This window comes from Solea senegalensis, linkage group LG5 (assembly GCF_019176455.1).
Source record: "Solea senegalensis isolate Sse05_10M linkage group LG5, IFAPA_SoseM_1, whole genome shotgun sequence".
In the NCBI taxonomy this organism is placed as follows: domain Eukaryota; kingdom Metazoa; phylum Chordata; class Actinopteri; order Pleuronectiformes; family Soleidae; genus Solea; species Solea senegalensis.
Genome location: NC_058025.1, coordinates 3,887,215 through 3,912,236, shown reverse-complemented (window position 1 = coordinate 3,912,236; position 25,022 = coordinate 3,887,215). Strand labels below are relative to the sequence as shown.

The window sequence follows — 25,022 nt, the reverse complement described above, 5'->3', positions numbered from 1 at the left end:
AAAATAAAAGCTTAAATCAATCAATCAATGTCAAAATTCAAGGACTTTATTGCCATTATGTGCACAGAGCAATTACACAGTGGTGACAGAGGAAAAGCATTAATGGCTTTCAAAGCAAAGAGTAAAATCTTAAAATATCCGCTCCAAAATAAACGATGCAGTTCATATGTGCTGCAGTGCTGATGTGTTTGCACCGAGGGCCGTTTTTAATAATGACGCAGCTGAAATTTTGAACCAGCTGGAGGAATGTGAGGGAAAAAACTAAATAAATATACATACTGTATATGATAATGGTCTTTAAGAATCGTTTGTCTTAAGTTTGTCCACGATAACAATAATAATAATAATAATAATAATAATCCCCTGAATCCATCCTTCATACTTGAGCAGATGTTTGGTTTTCTATTCTCAGTGTGTGCTGTGATCTCCTGAACTCTCTCACATTTAGATGAAGTGGAATTGTAAAAAGCTTTTCTTCTCACACGACATCATCTTAACATGTCAACATCACTCTGGATGACAACACACAGAGTGGCTTCTCATATTACTCTTATTCCCCTATATGTAGGTCAGAGGTGTCAAAGTGGTGGCGCGCGGGACACATGTGGCCCACCACTTAATATCATGTCATAATAAAAACACAGCACGTGAGGTCATAGAATATAGAGAGAATATTTAACAAAGTGACCAAACCACAGACGATCACGAGAACTGCTCTAATTTTTACTATTTACTTTTCACGTTTTACTCTTTTTCTATTCTATTGTTTTCTGTTCCGTTCTTTCCTTTTCTTCTCTTTACTGTATATACATTTATATATGTAAGCTTTTGGTGTTTTGATTACAGTTGTCCACGTTGTTATTAACTTAACTTTACATTAATCTCTGTTTTTGACATTTATTTTCTGTCATAAATGTGTTTTTATTGTGAAGTTCACCTTGATTCCATATCAAAACAAGACAACAAGCACTTTTACCTTTAAATTCTGTGAAATATCCTCACAAACATCTTAATTTGCGATTTCATAATGGAATATTGTGTTGTAATTCTAAGATTATATTGCACATCTGCTACTGAACCGTTGACCAGACTAGATGTTCATTGAATCCTAGATAATTTGATCTTGACATATTGTTATTCCTTTGTCCGTCACCTTTTTTCCTTTCACGTGGAAAATGCTTCAACACGTCAGATTTGAAAGGTGCTAAAAAACGAACGCACGCCACTTTTAGTGAGACTAGAGCTGTAGAGGCAACAAGTAGAGTGCAAAAGATGGAGGGCAAGCATGTAAACAAAACTACGTTTATCATTAGATTAGGTCAGGTAGACACTTTTGTTCTTGCGGTATCGTGATAGTCACAATCCCGTTAAATCCCTTGATTTAACCAGTTAATGCTGTTATCAAACGCATGGTTTTCAAATAATTTCTTATTGCAGTAAACTGATCAACTCAAAATTATATCAAGAGATGTTCCACAGTCTGAATAATTTACTGCAGTGGTAGTGCAGCACTGTGGTATCGTTCTTTGTGCAGATAATCTCTTATTGTAAGCAGCACTGAAGGTTATTTCCGTCGTCCTCGGCTGTTTAAATGTGAAATTATTGGAGATCAATGCTCCTCTGATGACGCCGTTCAGACACTAACTCAATCTCTGCAGAGACGGTGTGAGAAAACCTGGAGACACTCAGTGCTGCGCCTCTAGTGTTTTGTTAATCGTGTAAAGTCTGATATGAAACACACATATTCTCCTCGATAATCCCTGCATTGATGAGTCTTTTCCTCCACCCCACTCACTCGGATCTCCACCAGGACGACATGCCGATCCGCAGAGGACGCCAGAAGACCACGCGCAAACGGGAGGAGGAGGTGGACATCGATTTGGATGATCCGGAAATCAACCACTTCCCTTTCCCCTTCCACGAGCTGATGGTGTGGGCCGTGCTCATGAAACGCCAGAAGATGGCGCTGTTCTTTTGGCAGCACGGCGAGGAGGCCATGGCCAAGGCCCTGGTCGCCTGTAAGCTCTGTAAGGCCATGGCTCACGAGGCCTCCGAGAACGACATGGTGGACGACATTTCACAGGAACTGAACCACAACTCCAGGTGGGTGGCTGTCCTGTGTGAAGTGTCTTATGTGTTGTATATCAGTCTTTTTATAGTGTTTTAAGCCCCGCCCCACACTAGAGGATAATTGGCCAGATTTTGGTCCCGCTCTGGCCTTTCCGACAATCGTGGGTGCCTTCCGATTTTAGGTTGATTTGAACAGATTATCTGGCCAAATTATCCCATAGTGTGAGGGATTAACAGACGTGATTTTAACGCCATCAGACGTCTCAGAGTCTTTTCAAATCGTATTAAACCTGTTTGATTTTTACGACTGAACAGTGATTGGGGGCGTGAGCAGAACTCCCAATAACCAATGAGAGCGAGTTGACCGGGAAATGGATGTTTCGTAATTTTGTTTATAACCGGAATCCGGTTATTCCATATTCTCATCCATGACTTCCTCCAATTTTTTTAACTGACGAAGCAGACGGTCCATCTCCATCTCTGTTTATATTATGAAGTCACGTTAAATCACGCGAGATTCTGTGAGATCCCAAATCCCTTGATTCTCCTCCCTGAAATGGTTTGAGGTGTGTTGATCTGTGTCTTGACTGGATCGTCTCGTCTGCGCTTTCTCAGGATTAAATCATTGGTTTTAATCGGTTACAAAGTTTGTTCCTCTTGTGTGGGGCAGGTTTTATTCATCCAGAAAGGAACATTGGAGCTGCGTAGAGCAGGAACAGCAGCAGCTGTGAGTGGCAAATGCAGGCAGTTAAAGGAGTGCTTGATTTGCTTTGTATTCCACTGGCAGAGCACAGAATTTGAACATCAGTCAATCTTGCAGCCCCTACTGAACGCCCTGGTTTATTTTTAGCCGTAGAATCCATTTCTAAAACTTTTCATGGGCACTTCTTGGCATTATCTTCCAACTGTGTGTAGCCGTCATGCTTTACTAGTACTGGTGTAGCTGTTGTGGTTCCACCTTGTCTCAATCCATCTATCATGATACCTCACACCTACTGTGTGCCGCCCCGGGAATGTCACTGGGCAAACAAAAACAAGGAAAATTCTGTAAATAAAGAAAGGCAACATTATCCATCAAATGGAAGCATTTTAAAGCATGAACAGTGAGATCAGTCACAACAGTCCTGGTCCTATTTGTGGCTCTATCTGAGCTTTTTTTTAGGCTTCTAATATAAGTAAGGTTTGACGAGTGTCTGTAAACTGTAAACACACTTAATATAACCTGTTTCAGGTTTTCCCCACAGGATCTAAGTGACATGCATACAAGAATCTAGTAAGATAGAGTAATACATCATCATTAGTGAAGGATCTACAGTTTAAGATGAATGGAGTCACCTAGAGCTTAAAACTGCTGACGACGGAAATATCAGTTAATTAGAGGGGAAATGATTCTGATACGACAGCTGATGTGAGGCCCAAACACCAGAGTTTCAAAGGAGAGCCTGCGAGCCGGCTTATTCTGAGCTCAGCGTCCTCTGAGGATCTGCTCGAGTTCCTTCACATCACTTTTTATCCACATACATTTTTTTTTTTTCAGTAATATTTACATAATTTGTGATTGGGGCGTTGTAAATGTGTTGCGTGCATGTGTGAGTGTATTTATAGACACTCGAGGGATACTTGTTTTCACTGGTGTTATTTATAATGTGTGGGTGATGCAGATACAGTAATACATTCCAGTGGGAAGCCTCAAAAATCTTTAAAGGCTCTTTCTTGCAAACAACATGCAGGCGCCCTGTTGCTGCATATGTAGGAGAATGTAAATGTAATTTGAGAAGCAACACGTTATAGAACAGATACGTTAGAAATCATGTTACAAGTAGACTCTTTTTTCCCATAGACTCTAGACTTTTTAGATTGGGTAGAAAGGTGGGCTGGAAAATCCCTAAGCTAACAATAATGTGGTTTATTATTTTAAACATAGTCTCCCCTGCGGTCTACGTATTTCTTCCCTTGATTGTGCCATGTTTCTACAGAGGGGAACTGTAGGGTACGGTACATATTTTTCGCGCTTCCATTAGGAAAAGTACCTAAATAAATAGCCCCAACGTTCCATTTTTAGGTACCCTTCCCTTGGGGTATCAGAGTAATGGTACGGTACGGGTGGAGCTTGACCTGCAACAGTCAACTTGTTGGGCGACAGAAAAGCGTCTTCAGTGTCTGGAGTCTATTCTCATTCAAAACTTGATGTCTCGTTGAGACAAGCAGCCTCAGAAACAAGCTGCTGGATGTCCACTATTGCCCGTTGTGCTGTTGTCTCTGTTTTTTGATGTTGTTGTTGTTCGTTGTCGTCGTACAAATACACTCCATATCTTGCTGACACGGCCATTCTTGAAGATAGACGGGGACGCCCCCTGTTCTGGTAGGGCTCAGTAGGTCATTCCACCAGCGTGGAACGACACATGAGTCTGGATTGTCTTGTGCGGGATGTTGGCACCGCCAGGCGGCAATCCTTTGATGAACAGAGTCGTCGAGGGGTAACATAAGCCTTTAGGAGAGCATGCCCTTAGTATAGAAGCACTTATCCTGATTATCAAAAGTCGTCAGCAGCAGATATTTCCGCTGCGTGGACGACCTTTTTGTCTGTGGATCAAAGTGGTGAACCCGACTCTCACCCTGGGTCAGGAAACGTTCAAGAAAACCAGCTGCAGGTGCAACACGATCAATGTTTCCTTGGAGGGCGGCTGTGGCAGGGTGTCTAGCACTCAAGGCTCTCTCTCTACCTGTCATGAATTCACCTGCCCGTTATTACACCGTTGACAAAGCTGGAGCATCATCCCCTGATGTAGCAGCCATGTCAGCGTGAAGGTCCTTGGGTGCTAACCCCTTTCCCTGCAGATGTTGGGTGACACCACGGTTCCAAATTTCTTCCCATTTTCACAAAAACGTCGCTAGAACTCGTTTTCAAAGGTTGAATTTAATTACCCTCTTTGTCAGCCTGTGAACTTTTCAGCCCACCCTCGTATAAACGTGAGTCTGCACTTTTTATAAAACTTATGTGTGATGATACTCACCGTTAACTACAAAGGCTGTTTGGCTTTTATTTCATCCTTTGATTTATGAATCTCTGTAAAAGTCAAAAAGCGTAATACGCTCACAGATAATGTATGATTACCCTCCTTTGCAATGATGATAATAATAATCATCCGTCAAACCCCAGCAGAGTTAATGCTTTGTTTTACACATTAAAATGCACAGGACTGATGGCTTTGCAGACACAAGTGAAAACAGCAGAAATATTAGGAAATATACGGAAGCATATTTTGTGCAATAAAGTATGTCTTGATCTGTGATCTATATCAAGCTGTAAATCCTGGTTTAGTGGCTCAAGCTTTAAATAGAATTTACTATACTATACTACTATACTACATTGTCACCCTGCCTCATACTGGCACTGGCTGGCAAAAAAAAACAACCTAAATCTTTCCGATTATTTTCATAATCGATTAATCTGTGGCATTATTAGATTGTAAAATGTTGAAAGATGTTGATTTGTCTTTCCCAAACTCAAAATGATGATGTTCTCATCGAAAAGGATTCAGTTTCAATGATTTCATTGTTACGTAGAGCAAAGTAACCAGAAAATATCCATGTTCAAGAAGCAGAAAAACCACAAGAACGTCACTCGGATGGATAATTTGATCACGTGGTGATTGATGTAATCATGGATTAATCATTACAGCCCTATAAATAAAGTCAAACTCAGAGTCCTGTAGCGTCCTAGTTATAACATTTCAACATGTCCCAGAAAACACAGGCATCAATAAGTAATTAAGCATAGTCAAATAGGTACAATCCATTTGGATGAGTAGTCCAGAGTGCATGTTTGAGTCATTTGAGAGAACATTTGAGACATGTTTGTTGTTCATAGACTGTCAGCGCAGTGTTTATGATATTAGGTTGTTTCATTTGGTCCAGGTTCAACTGTGTTATCATACTAGTGAGTTCCAGGTGACTTTATGCCTGGATTAATGTGGCTCAAACTGTGAAAGGACCTCATTGAGAATCTTTGGGATGAGCTGGAGAAGACAACTGACCATCTCTCCCATCATAAATTCAAGATATGTTGGCCAGACGTGAATACAACTGTTTATCTAAAGAAACACCATGGTGAATGCATGTTTTAATCAAAGTAGGGCTATTAATCGATTTATCAACTATTTTCATAATCGATTATACAGTTTCAGAGTCTTTTGTTTAAATATTAAATGATGCTTACGGATTTTTCAGCTTCTTAAATGTGAATATGTTCTGGTTTCTTTGCTCCATTTGACAAAAGAAATCATTAAAACTGAAAATGAACAAACAAATACATGATCAATCGAGAAAATAATTGTCATTTGCAGCTCTAAATCAAAGCTAAATGTGGTCCAACAGATAATTGAGTGGCCTTTTTTTGGCCGGGCAGTGTATCTGACTCATAATTCATTATCATCATAATCAAATAAAAGCACCATTTTAAACAGATATCCAGTAATTACTGCCTAGGTACTGTGTTGATATAGTGCTGTGTCATATGAATATCTTTTCTCCTGTGGATTTGTCATGTTTGAACAAAGTGTGTGACCATCCCTGTGTCTGTGTCTGTGTCTGCGTCACCTTTCAGAGAGTTTGCCCAGCTGGCGGTGGAACTCCTCGACCAGTCTTATAAGCAGGACGAGCAGATGGCCATGAAGCTGCTGACCTACGAGCTGAAGAACTGGAGCAACGCCACCTGCCTGCAGCTGGCGGTAGCGGCCAAACACCGGGACTTCATCGCTCACACCTGCAGCCAGATGCTCCTCACCGACATGTGGATGGGACGTCTGCGGATGCGGAAGAACTCCGGTCTGAAGGTAACGATACAGATACTTTAACTGAGGAGAAGTTTTACAAGTCTGCATGTGTTTGAAAATAGGAATGCAACAAACCCTCTCATATGATAATAATGTGATGACACATCAGTTCTACAATATTTATTGCGACAGTGTGATAGTATTAAAGCTGCGAGGAGCTGGTGAAGTCCACAAACCCTCATCGCTTGAGGTTCTCTGTCTCTTTATATAGAGTTTGACTAAAGTTTGTCTGAGACAGGATTTTACTAAACCTGAATTCTTTATTCTCCACTACAGAAAGTTCTAGAGCTCTCATGCTGTACTGCGGAACTAGGGGAGGAATTAGGGCTGGGTGGTAAATCTATTTTATCGTCTATTTGGTATTTCTAGTTTAGGTGGATTTGTTTTTAATGAAAATCGGTTTCTTTTAAAACTTCCAACGCCGACACTAAAATAATAATTAAAATAAGATCCCCGGAGTTTGGGAAATAGTTTGAAGCCAGAGGAAAAGTTTTATTTTTGCTGTTGTTTACAATATGTGCTTGTTTCCAGTCATGGAAATACAAGCACAACTTGTTTGAATATTTTTTGTTTGCAATTTATAGTTTGTTTTAAGAAGGAAAGAAATTGATTAAAATCATAAATCAAGTTTGGTGTGAGAAAATGGGAGATTTTATTGTTAAGCACGCTCTTGCAGGAATCGCTTCCTTTAAAGACTTTTGGCCTGAATGTATTTTTTTTCACACACATCTTCTAAAATCTTTCCGGAGTGATAAATTGCCAAATGGCCTCTCATATTACTCATGCTGTCGGATGCGAAGGTCACGAGTCTGACAGTGTCCGCATGTTTGGGTTTTTGGGGTTTTTTTGGTCATCACATTCTGTCCTTCCTCATTTTTTGACACAGGAAGCTAAAATGCAGTTCTATTTCCCTTGGAAATGATCATAAAATACAAGTTATTATACTCAAAATACTCTTCTGTACTCGAGGACACGTCCCTCTGTGCTACTTTGTTATATTGTTAGAGGTAAAAAAATGAATGGATTCAGAGATCTGAAACGCTTTAATGTTGACATTTGCGACAGTTACAGAAGTTCCATCTGTGCTGAAAGATCATTTTTCACTGTCTATGTTAGCTGTGAATCACATGGGACTTTTATTTTGAAAACTGACACAGTGTGGCTGCTCAAATCCATGAAAGTTAGTCACAATGAAAAGGAAATTGCTCCATGATGCCAAACACACACATCCAGTGTTGACCTGGCCTCATGAGATATAAACATTTCCATAATCTTCTCTCCTACAGTTCACTCGTGCTCTGCTCTCATTCACCACTAACACTGAAATCCAGAATTTTGTGTTCCACCAGATCCTTAAAGGCACAAAGGATGATGGACATACACAGTCTCACCATAGTTCTCACTTCCCTTCAACTATTCTCCACTGTGTCTGGAACAAAAACCCCAGTTTTTGCCCAGAAAACTTGTATTGTATAAAACTGTCACTGGTCCACAATGATATCAAGACACTTTTGTTTTATAGACAATAGCATCACATGCACAACTGAAGTGTAGGAGCTTGTAGATGTAGCATGTAGAAAATGTAAAGTATTTGTTTGACTTTTTTATTATATTTATATTTTTATTTATTTAAGTTATTATATTTTAAAATAACATAGTATATCTCTAAGCAGAGGTAACAACAACATTAGCTCATCATACATATAAAAGCACCTCCTTCAGTCCAAGGTTATTATATTTTAAAATAAAGAAATAGCCAAAAAAAAATTGTTAACTAGAATAAGACTAAAAGACAGTTTTCAAAAAAACTAGCTAAAAATGTCCTCTTTTGCTAGGTTTTTATGACACAATACTTATTATGACCTTTTTGAATCTTGCACCTGGCAAATACTCCATATTACAAAAAACTAAAAAACTAAATAAACTCGCTCTGAAAACGAATTCAAACTAACTCATTTTAAAACAAAACAACGCTAAAAAACAAATGAAAGATCCAAAACTATTATAACGTTCAGTCAGAGTTTCAATTAGAAGTCCAAACACAAGCTTCAGGGGGAGACACAGTATCTGAACTGGTTATTTCTGTGCTGTGGTCACATTGACTCATGTGGAGAAGGAGCGCTCAGCTGTGAAAAGTTGACAGATCACCTCTGACAGGTAAAAATACTTCACCTTGTCGATTTGCAGGAGCCCAGGACTCACATCGACGTGACCCGCCTGTCTGAACTTCCTCCTCAGCTTCATTAGTGTTAGCCCACAAAGCTGTTTCTTATGCCAGAGGGGACAGAAGAACTGACCTTAATTACCGCGGAAAAAAACTTGAATTTGTGTCCCACATATTTTACTGATGTCATGAACATGCTTTTGAGTCACTGGGAGATTTTTTCTTTTGTGTGCAAATTCTGCTCACATGGGTTTTCCAGGGGGCCTGGCAGTGGGGCGATAGGAGGCAGCTGGTCACATCACAGAGGTTAGGGTTATTTTTAATGAAGAGCTGCTCTGGGGACTTTAGCTGAAGGGACGACTGAACTTACACACACACACACACACACACACACAGAGTGAGGCAGGGCGATGTGTCAGGCTGGCTAACTCCTCGGAGCAGCAGCAGCAGACTGGCTCTATGGAAGACTCTGTCCCATTTCACACCTTGCCTCGACCAATAGCTGTCAGCTAGTTTGTCCATGTGGGCCCAATAAAGGTTATATTTGGGCTGACAATATGGGACCCAAGCAGGTTTGTCATGGTGGCCTTACACATGTTTGCCCACTTCAAGCTCATGTCCACATAGTACCCTTTCTAGGCTACCTGAGAAGTAAGTGATTACCGAAACAGTGTTTCCACCAAGTGGAATGGCTCAGGTTGATATTTTTTGTGTTTCCATTAGAAATAATCCCAACTATTCCATTCGTTGGCTCCCTTCCCTTGGGGTTCCAGACTAAAATGGTAGGGTAAGGTCAGGGTCAAGCGAGACCGGGTTCACCCAAGACGATCATCTGATCGGGTGACAGAAAAACTCACCTCCTTGCGACCGGTGTTTCTTCAACGACCCGCAGTCAATTCTCATTCAAGGTTCGACGTCGTGTTGAGACAAACAGCCTCAAACCGAGTCTCACCAGTATGACCTCACACTACGTGGCCATCGGAAAACGGCCTACCGAGTAAAGGTGTTGTCCTGAGTTGAAACGCAAGCCTGACCCCGCGCTTTAAAGGAAGGAAGGGAAGGATCTTTATAGTCATTATACAACCGAAATTGCACAATGAAATTTCGAGGTCAGATGGAGGATTGATCAGAGCCACTGCAAGGGACCAACCTGACCTTTATGCATGTTTTGATGGTACCGTATTCAACCATACCATAATGGAAACAAAGCATATGTGGGCTTTGGTTTGAAGTGGGCAATGAGGTCCCATATGGTTCTAGGAACATGGGCCCCACAACCCGGAGGGCACTACGATGGAATCGGACAAACTCACTTGGGACCCATGTTGTCAACCCTAATGGGGGCCACATGGACATGCTGATTGCCAGATTATAATCAGGATGTCCAGATTATTTTAGAGAGGTAATGTAAAGTGTAAAGTCTAACCAGTTGTTCAAATGGAGATATTTCCCTGAGTAACCAAATCTAAGAAAACAAATGATTTTTGATAAGAATGGGCATTCCAGGAAAATCTAATGCTCAATGTCATTATTTGCTGAACCTTGGAATATTATCTCCAAACTGGAATGTAGAGCAAGTCCAGAGCATGAGAGCTGGGGAAAACAACGCAGCGTTCTCGTCAGGTTGAGCGAAAGAAACCCAAAGTCTGAAAACTAAGGGAAAGCAAAAGTTGACCAAACAAGATTCAGCGCCTCCAGGGACTCGTGATCTACAGCAAATAGCTTCGTCAAAAAAGTGTTGTGTGGACATTTTGTGAGTTGCTGTAATGTGGCTGCGAGGGAACTCAGAACACAGAGCTCACTGGAGAGTATAAATGACTATGACTTGCAGTGATGAATACATTGATTTCTTCAAACATCAAAAAGTGACAAACTATTGATATATTTTCCTCCTCTTGACATTATTGATGACAGCATTATTGATGCACTGTGGTTGTAAGAGTTTTTTTTCTCTCAGTGGTCACCGCACCAGTGCTCTCGCACTGAAACCATTCTCTTTATATCATCCGTCTTTTCTTCTTCTTTTTCTTACCATTCATTAAACCCGTAACTCGTCACAAATGAATGTTGATACTTTATGAGCTACCGAGTGCAATGAAAGAATCTAAATTTCACTCTTAAATTATTTAAAGGCAGCTGTTGCCAGAGATAAGAAGACACGTAATTACCCTTCTCTCCATCATCCTCCTTTTCCCTTGTTGTCTTCTTCACTGTGATTACAGCCTCTTGCTTTTCTTGTTTGACTATTATGTGTCTGAAGTGTTTACAGCAGGTTTGCCATCTTTATCTGCTGCCAATGTGTGCGTGTGTGTGTGTGTCGCTCACTTCACTTGTGGCAGCACAATGGCTTTTACTGCCTGTCTGTTCAGACAAACACTTTTTGTAAGTGAAGCGAAAGTGTTGCCTGAGGTCTCGAAAATACTTGAAAATGATATAGAAATCTCACGGTACAACAATTGTGATAGTAATAGCTTAACTTTTATACTCAAACAGCCTGAGTGAACTTAGCCGAGTCAACGGTGGAACGTCCTTAAAAAGGGAACCAATCGCAAACACGTTTCATTCAGGTTTAATTCAATGACGACAGAGAAGCGACGTCTAGAAGCTTTTGTATACGTCCAAGGAAGAGCAGCTGTCTTTTAATTTGGCTTCAATTTTTTGCTTCATGGAGCTCCCCCGGGCCAAAGTCTTTCAAACAAAAACTACAACAAGCATGTTTGTTGACACGTCATCCAGGTCATTGGTCTGACTGGTTGTAGGTCAGTCCAATTGCATTGAGATGCAGTCTGCTGTTAGCCAGGCTAATACCTGAGTATGTTTACTAACCCTCTGAATCCTCTCTTGTCTACTGCAGGAAATGTCTTTGCCTATATATATTCACCTACACATGACTCCAGGGGGAAGTGGGCTTGTGCGTTTCTTTATTATTATTATTTTTTATCCCCTTACATCTTCTGAAGTCTTTCTGGGTCGATGATTTGCTAAGTGGCTTCTCATATTACTCATATCTGCAGATATGTAGGTCACTGCAGTCTGGCAGGGTTTGCATCCCGTCAACTTTTCTCCGTTATTATGTTTTGGGATGGGGGGGAAACTGAAATGCTTCCACAGATCACATTTAAACGTTGCTGGAGCGTCCACAATTTCAGGAACTCCACTTCAGTTGAAACTAAACTACAGTTTTTACTCTGAAGACCTATCGTATGTGATACTGTCACATAGGTGACCAACAGTGTTGTGACACTTAATGATCTTCTCCCTGACTTCTCTCCTCCTTCACCAGGTCATCCTTGGGCTGCTCCTGCCACCGTCCATCCTCAGTCTGGAGTTCAAGAACAAGGACGAGATGTCTTACATGCCTCAGGACCAGGAGGCCTACCTGCAGGAGAAGGAGGAGGAGGAGCCTGAGAAGCCAGTCAAGGAGAAGGAGGATGAAGACATGGAGTTCACAGTAAGATCTTACTGTGAGGCGCAGTACAACTCCGTGGTGAGAGAACCCACCTCAGCCCCGCATCTCAGAATCTATACACATATAAACACACATTTGGGCAACACACACACACACGCACACACACATAACCCAGATTATATGTCCTTTTACAATCTCTTGTGGACCAGTTTAACACATTTTTTTTGGCAGTCCACAGTGATGTGATGATAAAACATTTGCGCACACACACAAACACACACATATCTGTTTCTCTCTACTGGCCAACTGGACACTTCCAGCCAAATCGGCCTTTTCCTGTTTCTTGTCGTCTCAACAAAGACATGTAGCGTCTCAGTCTGTCGCTGCTTGTGGGTTCCCTCCTTGTATGTTTCTTCTTCTTCCATCTATCTCCTCCTCCTCTACCTTTCCTTCCATTCCTATTGTTCTTTGCTCAGCTCTCTCTTTGCCTCTTTTGGGTTTTTTTTTGTTTTTTCTCTTCTTCTGCTGCTCTCTTTCTCCCTCTCTCTCCAAGCTCAGTTCTGGTTGAGGTACAGTATTGTTTGCTGGCCGATCGCTGCCCCTCACTCTCTCTCGCTCATCAATGATGGCTTGCTGCAGCAAACCACTCAGCATGTCGGCTGCTGAGCATGGGAGGCTCAGGCTTTTGCATTATATAACTGCTTCCGCCTGCTGCTGCTGCTGCTGCTGCAGCTGTAGCGGGGCTTTAATCATGCAGAGTCTGAGCACCTTCTCCCAGCTCACAGCGCAAGAGTTGGTCCATCTGCATAGACATGGATGAACAGCCGTATTGGGACTTGTTCCATTTCAATGCAGTTCAGCTCTGGAAATTACACCAAGATCCAATTTGTGTGTTTAAATGACGATGGAAAAAATTTAACGCAAAAACTGGATCTAAGGTTCCTGTCATTGAGTGACTGAGCTAAAAGTCGAACACCTTTCAGCACCACCGTACATAACTCCCCATCTGCATTAAGAACAGCCACAAGCCAGTGCAACGTTTTACAAAATGGGTCATCCACAAAGACACCATGGGCACCAATCTGGCTAAGCGTATGCAGGAGTAGTCAAACAATTATCCAGTTATGTTAGTCCGACTAAGACTAGCTCTATTTTAGTCAGACTAACGTATTTACATGACATTAAGAAAACCAAATTATTGTCTTAGTCTGACCGAAATCAGACTTCTATCATGAATGTAAACGCACTGAATGTCAGAGAACTCCACGATACTTGGGTTAGGTTTAAGAGACATTAATTTATATTTAAAAGTTACACACCTCAGTGCTGCACAGCGAAGCCGGCCATGACTACAGCATGGAACGTTGCATCGCTGGGGTTTTTCTTGTGCGACGGAAAGGTTTTGACACCTTGCAGCTGTGTTTGAAAGCCACGCTTCAAAAACAAAACAACACACACAGATAGATTGGTTATGCCTTGACAGACAAATGTAATTTGATTACCTGCAATTAAAACAGGGTAGACAGTGCCTGAAAAGTTTTGGATTTGATTTGAATAACAACAATAATAATAATAATAAAATCCTGTTTTCCTGCAGTCTGTTAATACAGGATACATTCGTAATGAGCCCTGACTGTTGCCCTGGCTTCTGACTGTACAAATGCACCTGCAGACACTTATGAATCACATCAAGATTCATACAGACGCGCCGACTGCGACACCACAGAGGCAGATTGTATCCTTAGATGCTTTTTGATAAACCACACTGTGATGAATGTCAAAGCTTGTGTGATAGCCTGTGTGTGGTGTGATTTACACACTGGCATCTGAATCTATTCATCCTGAAGATCCTGTCTGTGTGTATCCTCCGACAAAATCTTTGGCATTTTCACAAATTCAGAGAAAAAAGTAAATATATAGAGAGAGAAGAAGCCCCTTGATCTAGGGATGCACGATATTGATATAATAAACCTAACCAATAATTAATAAGTTCCTAAAGAAGTCTAAGCTGTTATGAGCACCAATGAATTATTCAGCATTGCATAGCTCTGAACTTACAAACACAGAAAAACAAAAAACAAAAACAGTCCTGACCTTTCAAGAGTTCATTTATTTTTTATTACAAGCTGCAGGTGAAGCGGGTGAAGATGGCTAAGAAGTCGTGAGTGCAGTCAAATCAGTCGATAACAATACTTATATTTATCGCGATAATTGTCTGATCCCTGAGGAGTTTTGCTCCTGAGTGTGGTTTATAAACCTTACAAATACACATACTTTACACACATTCACAGCAGTTGTATGTTTAAAATATGGAAGTTGATGCTCACCTGAGGGTAAAGAAGGCTAAGAGGTCATGAGCACTGATTAGGATGATTCAAAATTGTGTAACTTTAAACCAACTAATAAAAAAAACAACACTGTTCTGACTCTTCAATAGTTTATCTTTTAAATCTCTAAAATATAATGGATGGTATATACTGTAAAACATCTGAAAAGGTTTGAGAGAGTGTAAGATAATTATAAAGTGAGGTATTAGCTTGTAAAATCCTCAGTTTTCCACCACAGAATAAAAGCTGGTCCTAAATCTCCATAAACTAAGTCACTTTATCGTTAAATCTTAGCCTTTAGTCCTTTTCTGGTACATTTTTCAGTGTTCCATCAACTGTTGAATGAGCACTTGTTTCTTGCTTTAACTTCAGGGCTAGCTGCTAGCTGGCTAAAAGCTACTACCTACTACTACTACACGCAGCTCCCCGGAAGACATTTTTAGGTGAATTATTGAGTTAAAACTCTTTTCAGTCTGTGAAAAACAACTAGAACAGCAAAGACATATTGTTTTCTGATGTTAGCTCCTGTTAGTTTCCGTTAGCTTTAATTCTGCCTTATTTTCAATGAGCTTTCCGGTAGCAAACCTTGTTTCCTTGAAATATGCACTTATCGAGTCAATTTATCAGATGAAATAATCAGGACATTATACAAATAACAACTATTTTCTGATATTATCGTGCATCTCTAATTTGATTCTTCACTGTTTTACCTGTTCAACCACCTCGAAACTTAAACCAACACTTTGACACATTTAAACATTTTAATAGTTACATGTACTCTCTCAGAGGTCTGGTGTTGCTTTGACATTGAGACCATAACAAACAAAACAGCGGGCTCTGAACCCTCTCTCATGGATGACGAAATGTGTCACAGATTAAAGTGAGATTATATCTATGTCTGAACTTCTTTCTTTCCTTTTTTTTTTCCCTCCTGTCTTCTTACTGTCGTTACCTTTGTCTCTCCTCTGCCTCTTAATTGTTGTCTGAGACACAATCCATGAGTGTCCATGTCTGCGTCATGTTGTGTTACCAACCTTCACCCAGCAACACTCCACCTCAAACACACATTTCACATTTTGGAATGATGACATTGCCTGTGCTTGCTTTTTTTGATTATATAATTAAAACTGTGTTGTAGCTTATAATTTAACACCTCTCCCCGTTGTCTCCCCTTTACCCCCTCTCTTCTTTTTCTTTGTGAATCTGCTCCTTCCATTCCCCGCCTTCCCCTCTTCCACATACTTGTCTTCATCTTTGTACTCTCTGCAAACCCCCTCTCCCCCACTCCTCCTCCTCCTCTTCCTCCTCCATCTTCTCCAATCCGTCACATGTCTCTTCCCACACTCTCATCCCTTTATACTTCACACCTTTCTCTCATCCCTCCCTCACTCCGTGTTGGGTCTTGCTTTGCGCCCAGGCGATGCTCGGTCAGGTAGCCACGGAAACATCCAGAAAAAAGGATGTTGAGGAGGTCCAGAACCGTCACCGCCTCATCCCCATGGGACGCAAGATCTACGAGTTCTACAACGCGCCTATTGTCAAGTTCTGGTTCCATACGGTCAGTGTCGACTTCAGCAAAACACCGCCTACACCCTCAGTATAGAGTCCTGTTGGCGCTGTCAGTGCTTTTTTGCATCTCTGCAGCGGCATCAATTGCTGGCTTTCTGTAGTTAGCATATAGGGCAGCCCGTGGCCATGTGGAAAGGGAACTTGACTTGTAACCAGAGGGTCGCCGGTTCAAATCCCCACCCAGCCAAAAAGGGCTGTGGTACCCCTGAGCAAGGTACCCAACCCCCAATGCTCCCCAGGCGCTACTCAGTGTGGCAGCCCACTGCTCCTCGTTCTAGGATGGGTCAAAGCAGAGAAATACTTTCCCTAAGGGGATTAATAAAAACTAACTTAACTATAGTGCTTCATACTTCCACTTCCACACTGTCATTACCCAGCTTTACTAGGGTGGGAAAGTTGGTCATGAATAGAGACTGAAGAATGTTGAATGGTGAGAAAAGTACAAGGGTTTTGTATTGACCACATAAACACACTGAATTAAATAGTTTAAAGTTTAAGCCCAGTTGTGCCCTGCCTCCCCAACCTTTGTCTCTAACCCGCTCTGGCCCCGTTTACTATCTCCCAAACCACTGCGGGAGGTGGTTGGAGACACATCGTGACCACACTGAACAGAAGTGTGAATGTGTCTCTACGTTCTACATGAGCAGAAGCAACATGTCCTCCAACTGAAATGTAACTATTGGATGTTTTGGCCAACACCTGAATATGACCTATAGGTAAGTTTTTAACACGTGTTAGTGAGGTTAAGGCCCACAGAAGGAGTGTGGTTAGGGTTACGGCTTAAAACAGTCAAGGCTAGTTTCATTGGAGGACAGTTTCGAGCGGAAATACAAAAACTGCACAGTCCCCTCGGCTTTTGTCGGTGGTCCGCGCGTCGAAGACGACTTCTTCCCTTGCTTGGAAAAGCATAGAGGAGTCCATACAATTGTGCGACTTCACGTGCGGTTGTAATGTTGTTGTGATGCCGTAGTCTGGTGACGTAAGGGGCAGGTGACCGTGATCGGATAGTAATCAGAAGTGATCTTCAGTATCACGACATCTTTCAAATTTCTCATAAAGTCTCCTTTATCTGACTCCGGAGAACGCTTAGACAATGTATAAATAATATAAATGTTAAATAATATAAAATAAACAAGATATTAAAGCCACTAATTGTGGAATTCTTTAGCTGATATAAGGCGGAGGCTGGATTCCCACTGTTGTGTTTTTAAAGTTCACATTTTATGGCAGTGATCCAACGCTGCGTCTCTCAGGTCCTTTTGCGATGTGGTAAAACTCTCTCCCGTTTGTTTTGGAGTCTTTGGGCACAACAACTATGCACCATCTTCATTTTATATAAATACAGCTGGCAATGATATGGGCTGACTGACGTATTGCTTTGTATTTACATCTATGGATTTGAACGTGCCATTTGGCAGGAAAAGATGTCATTAATCCTTACACTCTGGACTTTTAAATTTATATTGTTCCTTTTAAAACATAAACGTAGAAGGGGAGACAGTTCAAATCACTTGTAACACCTTTGTTCTTTGAAATAATCTCTGAAATGACTATGCGATTAAACCCTATCAGACTGAAATCCAATGATGTCAGGACCCATGAAACGGGAAATAGATGTAAAAATGGATTTCACATGCATATGTGTCAAGCCTTCAAGAACCTAATCTGTAAATGCTTGTGTTGAGCTCAAAATGATATCTTGTCTGGATCAGTGTGAGCACGAATAGGTGCTGGAGAAAAAAGCAAAAAAGCAAAAGAAAAGTGGATTTAAATAGAAACAGCCACAGGAGACAAGTCTCTATTATCAGATCTGAGTATTTGTATTACAGGGATTTGTAATGAGGGGCAGTCGTTCACTCTGTCAGGACGTGTTTAAACAGTGACATGTTGGGGTTTTTTTTTAAATAAAAAAAAGTCTTATCACACGACTCCACAAGGAGGTTTACTCTGTCATGTCTCTGACAGTATTAAAGTAAAGTAAAAAGCAAGACCTGTAATTTGTTTAAGCATTTATTTAACAGATAAACACTTTTCAGTGTTTTTACTGACACACCGTAGGAGGTTAATTGGTAACAGGTGAGGTAACAAATAAAAGGAGCGTACACCAAAGGTTTGGAAAAAAGAGGTGGAGCTATGACATCATCATTGAGCGTCTGTCTAATAAAGGTAAAGGTCCAAGTCAATTAACAGTGTTCAGTTTAGTTGTATTTTAGAAAGCGTCCCAGTTTTTATGGAGATGGGGTTTGTAGATCTGGTCTTGCCTGTATTTTATTATTCCTTACAGTTTCACGTGTTTCTCCGGCAGGTGCAATATTCATATCTTTCATTCCGTTGCGTCATTTGTCATTTATTAGCCGTTTGTTGTCTTTGTCGTGCAGCGTATTGTTCTGCAGCTGTTGAGGCGATGATTGATTGATCTTTTTGGGTTTCCTCACCCTCTCACAGACCTTTTTTTGTGCCAGTTTTGTTTACACACACACACAGAGAGAGAGAAATGAACTTTATTGATGCAAATGTGTCCCTGCTCATTTCTCTGTGCTGTGTTTTGTACGTAGATGGCATACGTGGGCTACCTCATGTTGTTCAACTACATCGTCCTGGTGAAGATGGACCTGTGGCCGTCTCCTCAGGAGTGGATCGTCATCGCGTATATCTTCACCAACGGCATCGAGAAGATGAGAGAGGTAACGCTGTCCTGACCTGTCTGCCACTTTATCCTCCACATGAGGGTCATGGAGGGGACATAGGATGAAAGGCGGGGCTACACCCTGGTACACCCATCACAGGGCCACAAGGAGACAAACAACCATCCACTCTCACACCTACACTCAATTTCGAGTGTCCAATTTGCCCTAATCCCCAAATCTGCATGGATTGTGTGAGGAAACCGGAGAACCCGGAGAAAACCCACACACACAAACGGGGAGAACATGCACGCCATGCATAAACTACAGATGTAACAATATCATAATCTCACAACATGATAATACTGCAGAAACAATACACAGTATGATATTTAGTGCAATATGTTATTAAAGGTATGGCTGTCAGGCCAGGAAAATAAAACTTAAATCCCTATCACGTCAAGTTTTACATCATAATAAGATGTTTTTACACTAAATGATGTCATCATAGCGGCAAATATTTCACATTAGGTTGAGATAAGTTGGTCTCGCAGAGGTGGATATACAGTATATTCTGCTCTGTCTGCTTTCACGTTGCACTTTTGAAAACATGAATATGAAAATCCCAGCATGAAATAGAACCTCGGGATATCGTGAAGATGAACCATTTCCTCCCTTCGTCATCTGTTCTCCACACACATTTTTCACACCAGTCTCACTTAACCAAGCAATACGTTACAACATGAATATTTTGCATGGACCAGCACATGACAAACACACAGATCTGCAGTCACTTTTAGAGTGTGGGAGGAAACCTGAGAACCCACAGAACCCACTCACACTTGGGGAGAACATGCAAGAAAGGCCCTTGTTCTTACCGTGTGTGAACCTGCATCTTTTTGCTGCAAAGGCAACCCTGCTAACTGCTAACATTCCCTGTTATAATAATGTAAAATGAATACTTTCCGTGTTATAATGTGATAGTGGTTCCTTTTTATTCTTCTGTATAATAGTCGCAGGTGAAGTCCACACATTCACGCTGAGTGTGTAACTTGACTGAGCTGGTGATTGTGTTTGACTTTAGTTTGCGTGACGGGAAATTCTCCTTTGCCTCCGGTGTGTTTACTCACCTTCCGAATGGTTCGTTCCACTTCAGAACACGGCCAAGTCTTCGACTGTATTTCCACCAGTGCTGTGTCAGGAAGTCTCCTGCATAATCTCAAAATCTTTGCCAAGTGGCTTCTCCTATCACTTGTACGCCTCATCACGTAGGTCGCTGCAGTCTGGCACCTTTTCCCTGTTTCTCATTTCTTCACGCAGGGAATCGCTTACGTGAAACGCGTCCGATTTAAAACCCAGCGGAGCTTCCACGTTTTCATCATCTCTTGCCTCTCGCTCTCACGTTCACACTCGGTCGTCGCTCATCAACACCGAGCGGGACACCTTTGTTCTCGGGACATCGTGAAGCTGACAATATCGCTTCATCCGGCCTGATTCTCTGTTCCAGTAAGATTGCGTACATGTCGTCAAACAACTCAGTCAATGAGGAAGCAGTGATGGATTAAGAGGAGGAAAGGAAAGAAGGAGAATGTGATGGAAGGGAATTTATGCAAGAGATGAAAAACAAAGAAATAAAACAGGTGTGGACGTTTAAGTTCAGCCTCACTGTGTGTGGCTGTGTTTATACTCTTAGTGTATGGAAGCATTAATCATTGTGTCACATCGGGCTCAGACTCCCTGATTCCTGTGCTCATACTGCCCTCATGTGGTTGTCATATTGCATTTCTCCACTAATTCAATCACTGTGTGGACTCACTTGTCTTTTTTTTACCTTGTTAGTGAGCGCTTCTCTCCATCGCTCCTGCACATCTGCACCCACGTTCTTTTTTCTTTTTTTCTTTTTTTTACCTGATTCCACTTTAAAATCTCCTCCAGATTCTGATGTCAGAGCCCGGGAAGTTGCTCCAGAAGGTGAAGGTGTGGCTCCAGGAGTACTGGAACATCACGGACCTCATGGCCATCCTCATCTTCTCCGTGGGCATGGTGCTGCGGCTCCAGGAGCCGCCGCTCATGAGCTACGGGCGCGTCATCTACTGCGTCAACATCATCTACTGGTACATCAGGCTGCTCGACATCTTCGGAGTCAACAAGTACCTGGGTCCCTACGTGATGATGATTGGCAAGATGGTGAGAAGAGGCAGGAGTTTACACCCATTATCCTGGTCACAGATACTAACCAAGGCACATTTACTGTAGCCATAAAATACTTTTTAGCAATTTTATGGGGTTAGTTCTTCCAGATAAGCAGGAAGTCGTGCAAGAAATGTTTTGAAACCCATTGAAAAAGGATAAAAACGTACAACTTAATGTTAAAATAGAGCAAGATCAGGACATTGGAACATCACAATGTGAATATCCTTCTAACTTTGCTCAGCTTTGGGAATAACGATTCCCTGCAATATTAATTCATACGCACTAATTAATATTTCGTGGCCATGAAATAGATTTTTTTTTTTTGTCTGTAATGATGACTTTTTCTGTTCTGCCTTATAATTTAAGCAAAGGAATAATAATCACCCTGTTAGTCCCAGACGATCAAATATGTATCAGGTCAATATGAGCAGAAAAGTTTCCCGCAGACTTTCCATAAAAGCCAGATTAAATACTTAACCACAGTAGCCATGGCAACCCAAAACAAAGGTATAAGGGGAAGAAATCACGTCTTCCTCAACGGTGCAGTTTCCTGAGTTAAATTAAATGTTGGGTTTGGTATTTTTACTGGATTTTTCAGTCTTTAACTTCTTTTCAGTTTTTATTCAGGCATTTTTATGCAAAAACCAAACATGTGCACACATACAGGCGGATAAAAAGTCATATGTTGACTGTTTTTACCCTCTTATTTCACTTCACATGACTGATGAAGAGTTTAATGAGTTCACTGATTACACGAGTTTAATTTGTGCGCGTTAGCCGCTCCGAACATCTGCTGCCTCTAAACCTCTATTGTTTGATCTCTGTTACTCTCATGATACACATCAAAGACCCCAAATGTGTATCTGATGACTTTAACAGCGGACGTGTGATGTGAAAATAAATCAGCAATTAGAGGGAGGGAGGACTCACATTCAGTAAAGATGAGTCGGGTATTTGATCTCCACCATGTTGTAATCTGACGTCCAAACAGGAGAGAAACAGAGAAGAACAAATGATGCTGCAGTTAGAGTTATTACTTACAACACTCTTAAGTGCCTCATAATTTAAGAAAAGGAGTAATCGTGACTTTATTTTGGCAGAACTATAAGACAAAAGAAAGAAAAAGTCGTATAGAAAGTTCATAAATGAAAAATACACAGAGGCTAGTGAAATATACATTAACCTAGAGATATAACTTTAATACTGACTTTAATTTCAGTATAAATCAGGGATGGGAATCGAGATCGGTCCAATACTGGTCAAAATCACTAAAAAAGTAAAGATCCTATATCCTAGGTTATATATCACATGCTTCACTTTGCACAGACTGTGAAAAATGCAAATACAAATCAGTAAAAGCGTTTTTTTTAGCTGAGTCATGTTTGGGCTGAACAGTATTTATTACACAGTCTTTGAAACGACTTATTTAGTGTTTTTGTCAATATATACATTTTACATATGTTAGGATTTTCAACTTTATTCTATTTAAAAACACCAAAGAAAAAATGCCTTGTACGTGTAAATGTACTTGGCATTAAATACTGATTCTGATTCTGAGTGGTCTAAGATGACTGTATCAGACTAATCTGGGTATCGGTCATTTTTAAACCAGTTCTCCTTTGGCTTTCCTAAAGAAGAAAAATGTTTAGTCTTTGAGAAGAAACTCGTAATATTATGAGAATAAAGTTATAATTATTATTGGAGCAAACTCTCAGAGGAAGATGAGGAGCCTTTTGTGTGAAGTTATATTTTGGTTTGGGCTTCACAAAGAAGGAAATGCTTTTCATCTTTTTGTCACATTATCATTAACATCGGGACGTTGAAAAGATTGTGGAAGAAAAGGAGTTTGTTTTGAAGAAAGAATCACAAACACAGACTTGGAGGAAATCCTCTCTTTTGTGTGTCAGTGGTCGACTGTGAGGCTTTATTCTTGTAATATTCGGACTTTTTTAATACGGCGACGAATCTTCTGGTTTCATCATGGCTCCACATCTTTGCATTTGCTGCTCATGTATTTATTTATTTATTCCTCTCTCTCTAACCTCTAACCTTCTCTCTCTCTCTCCTGTCTCCGTCAGATGATCGACATGATGTATTTCGTCATCATCATGTTGGTGGTGCTGATGAGTTTCGGCGTGGCGCGTCAGGCCATCCTCAACCCAAACGAGGACCCGTCCTGGATGCTGGCGAGAAACATCTTCTTCATGCCGTACTGGATGATCTACGGAGAGGTGTTTGCCGACCAGATTGACCGTGAGTCCGGGGGCCAGAGGGCGAGATGTGTTGAATAAACTTCATTTTTATTTAAATCCCGCGAGGACTCTTCCTGAGTGCTACTGAGCGCTCACTGACTCACTAATTTAATTTCCAGTCGTCCTTCCACGGGCAAAATTGCATCTGCGGTCACAGTAATTACTCACTTAGCTTCTTGAGGACATTAATGTCTTATGTCATTTTGTTCTTGACCTGGTTTTGTCTTATGTTTTATTCAAGAATCCAGGAGGGAAAAACACCACTCACTCATTTTAGAAGTGTTAGTTGAGGTGTTGGGGGGGGAGCATCAGCACACTCACTCTGTGCAAACATTATCTTTAAATATGCACAATTTAAGTCGGCGTTTTTTTGTCTCTGTGTGGTTTAAACGGGCAGCAAAATGGTGCAGAATTAATACAGAGTTTAAAGCACGTCACTGGATTAACCTTAATGCAGAACACTTGTGTCAGTCACTGGAAGTGAACATGTGAAGTTCCACTGCGGAGTTCCTTTATCGTCTGTGTTTTCTCTGCAGTTAAAGACCAGGCAAGATGAATAACCCCACGTAATGCCACAACATGCTGTTCCACCCCAGTCCACTAGGTGGCAGTAATGTGAAAGACTTTACAACACAACAATGACGTCACCACAGAATTGATTCAATGGCTTGAATCCAAGTCACTCATCTTCTACATGAGGGTCGTCATGGGGGACGCTGGTGCACATCCGGGGGGGACGACCTGGACAGGTCACCTGTCCATCACAGGGACACATTGAGACAAACAGAATATATTAATATTTAAACCGAAGTGAGGTCATTATCAATAAATACTCACACATGAAGTAATATAAGAAATATAAATCATACTCCCATTAAAAAAGGTGTCTATGATACATTAACGTTACGTAGTTCACAGGTGTCACTGGTCACCAGTAACTGAGTAATCTGGTGATATGATGATGATATTCTCTAATGTCTTGTTTTTTTTTCCCACAAATTATTTAGTTTTAATGATTTCTTTGTTACGTGGCGCTAAGAAACCAGAAAATATTCACGTTTAAGAAAAGTATTTATTAAATTAAATCAAATCAACAACAATCAAGAATAATTTATTGTCTAAATAACTCAGAATAAAAAAGATGAATATTAAAACTTGCCTTGAGCATGAATATTGCACCTAAAAACAAAGAAAAGTACTACACTGATAATGTTTAACCACACATGTTCAACTGATTGACACTTGAACATATTCTGCACTGAGATTAATCGAGTGAGGGTGGATTACAGCTCCGTCTTACTCCCTGAGATTCTCTGACGAGATCTTTGCACAAAGGTCAGTGTGTGGATGCGTTTTCGACTCCAGTCTTACTCTTAGTCTAAACTGTGTAGACGGAGACATCGCGACTAAAAACATCAAAAATGACCAAAAAGAAATGTCTTGAGAGTGAGTGAGTATTTGTGTGTGTGTGTGTATACACAGTACACATATACAGTATATATATATACAGTATATGATGCTGTGTACAGAATGTGACGAGTGGCCCAAAGAGAAGAGATCTGAAATAATGTTTTCCATT

The 25,022-nt window shown here is 40.9% G+C and overlaps 1 protein-coding gene across 10 annotated transcripts in view; it reads left to right on the top strand.

The window, feature by feature from the left end:
- Positions 1-25,022, top strand: part of trpm3 (transient receptor potential cation channel, subfamily M, member 3) — a 175,066-nt gene that overhangs the window by 143,015 nt on the left and 7,029 nt on the right. For 8 of the 10 annotated variants that reach the window (XM_044025451.1, XM_044025450.1, XM_044025449.1 and 5 more), the window contains 7 exons: positions 1,811-2,103; positions 6,677-6,905; positions 12,353-12,520; positions 16,223-16,363; positions 18,930-19,058; positions 20,934-21,185; positions 23,270-23,444. In XM_044025451.1, coding sequence (XP_043881386.1) covers positions 1,811-2,103; positions 6,677-6,905; positions 12,353-12,520; positions 16,223-16,363; positions 18,930-19,058; positions 20,934-21,185; positions 23,270-23,444 — 1,387 coding nt within the window. Of the gene's footprint in view, positions 1-1,810; positions 2,104-6,676; positions 6,906-12,352; positions 12,557-16,222; positions 16,364-18,929; positions 19,059-20,933; positions 21,186-23,269; positions 23,445-25,022 lie in introns of all 10 variants that reach the window. The other 2 variants (XM_044025447.1, XM_044025456.1) reach the window with 1 other exon arrangement.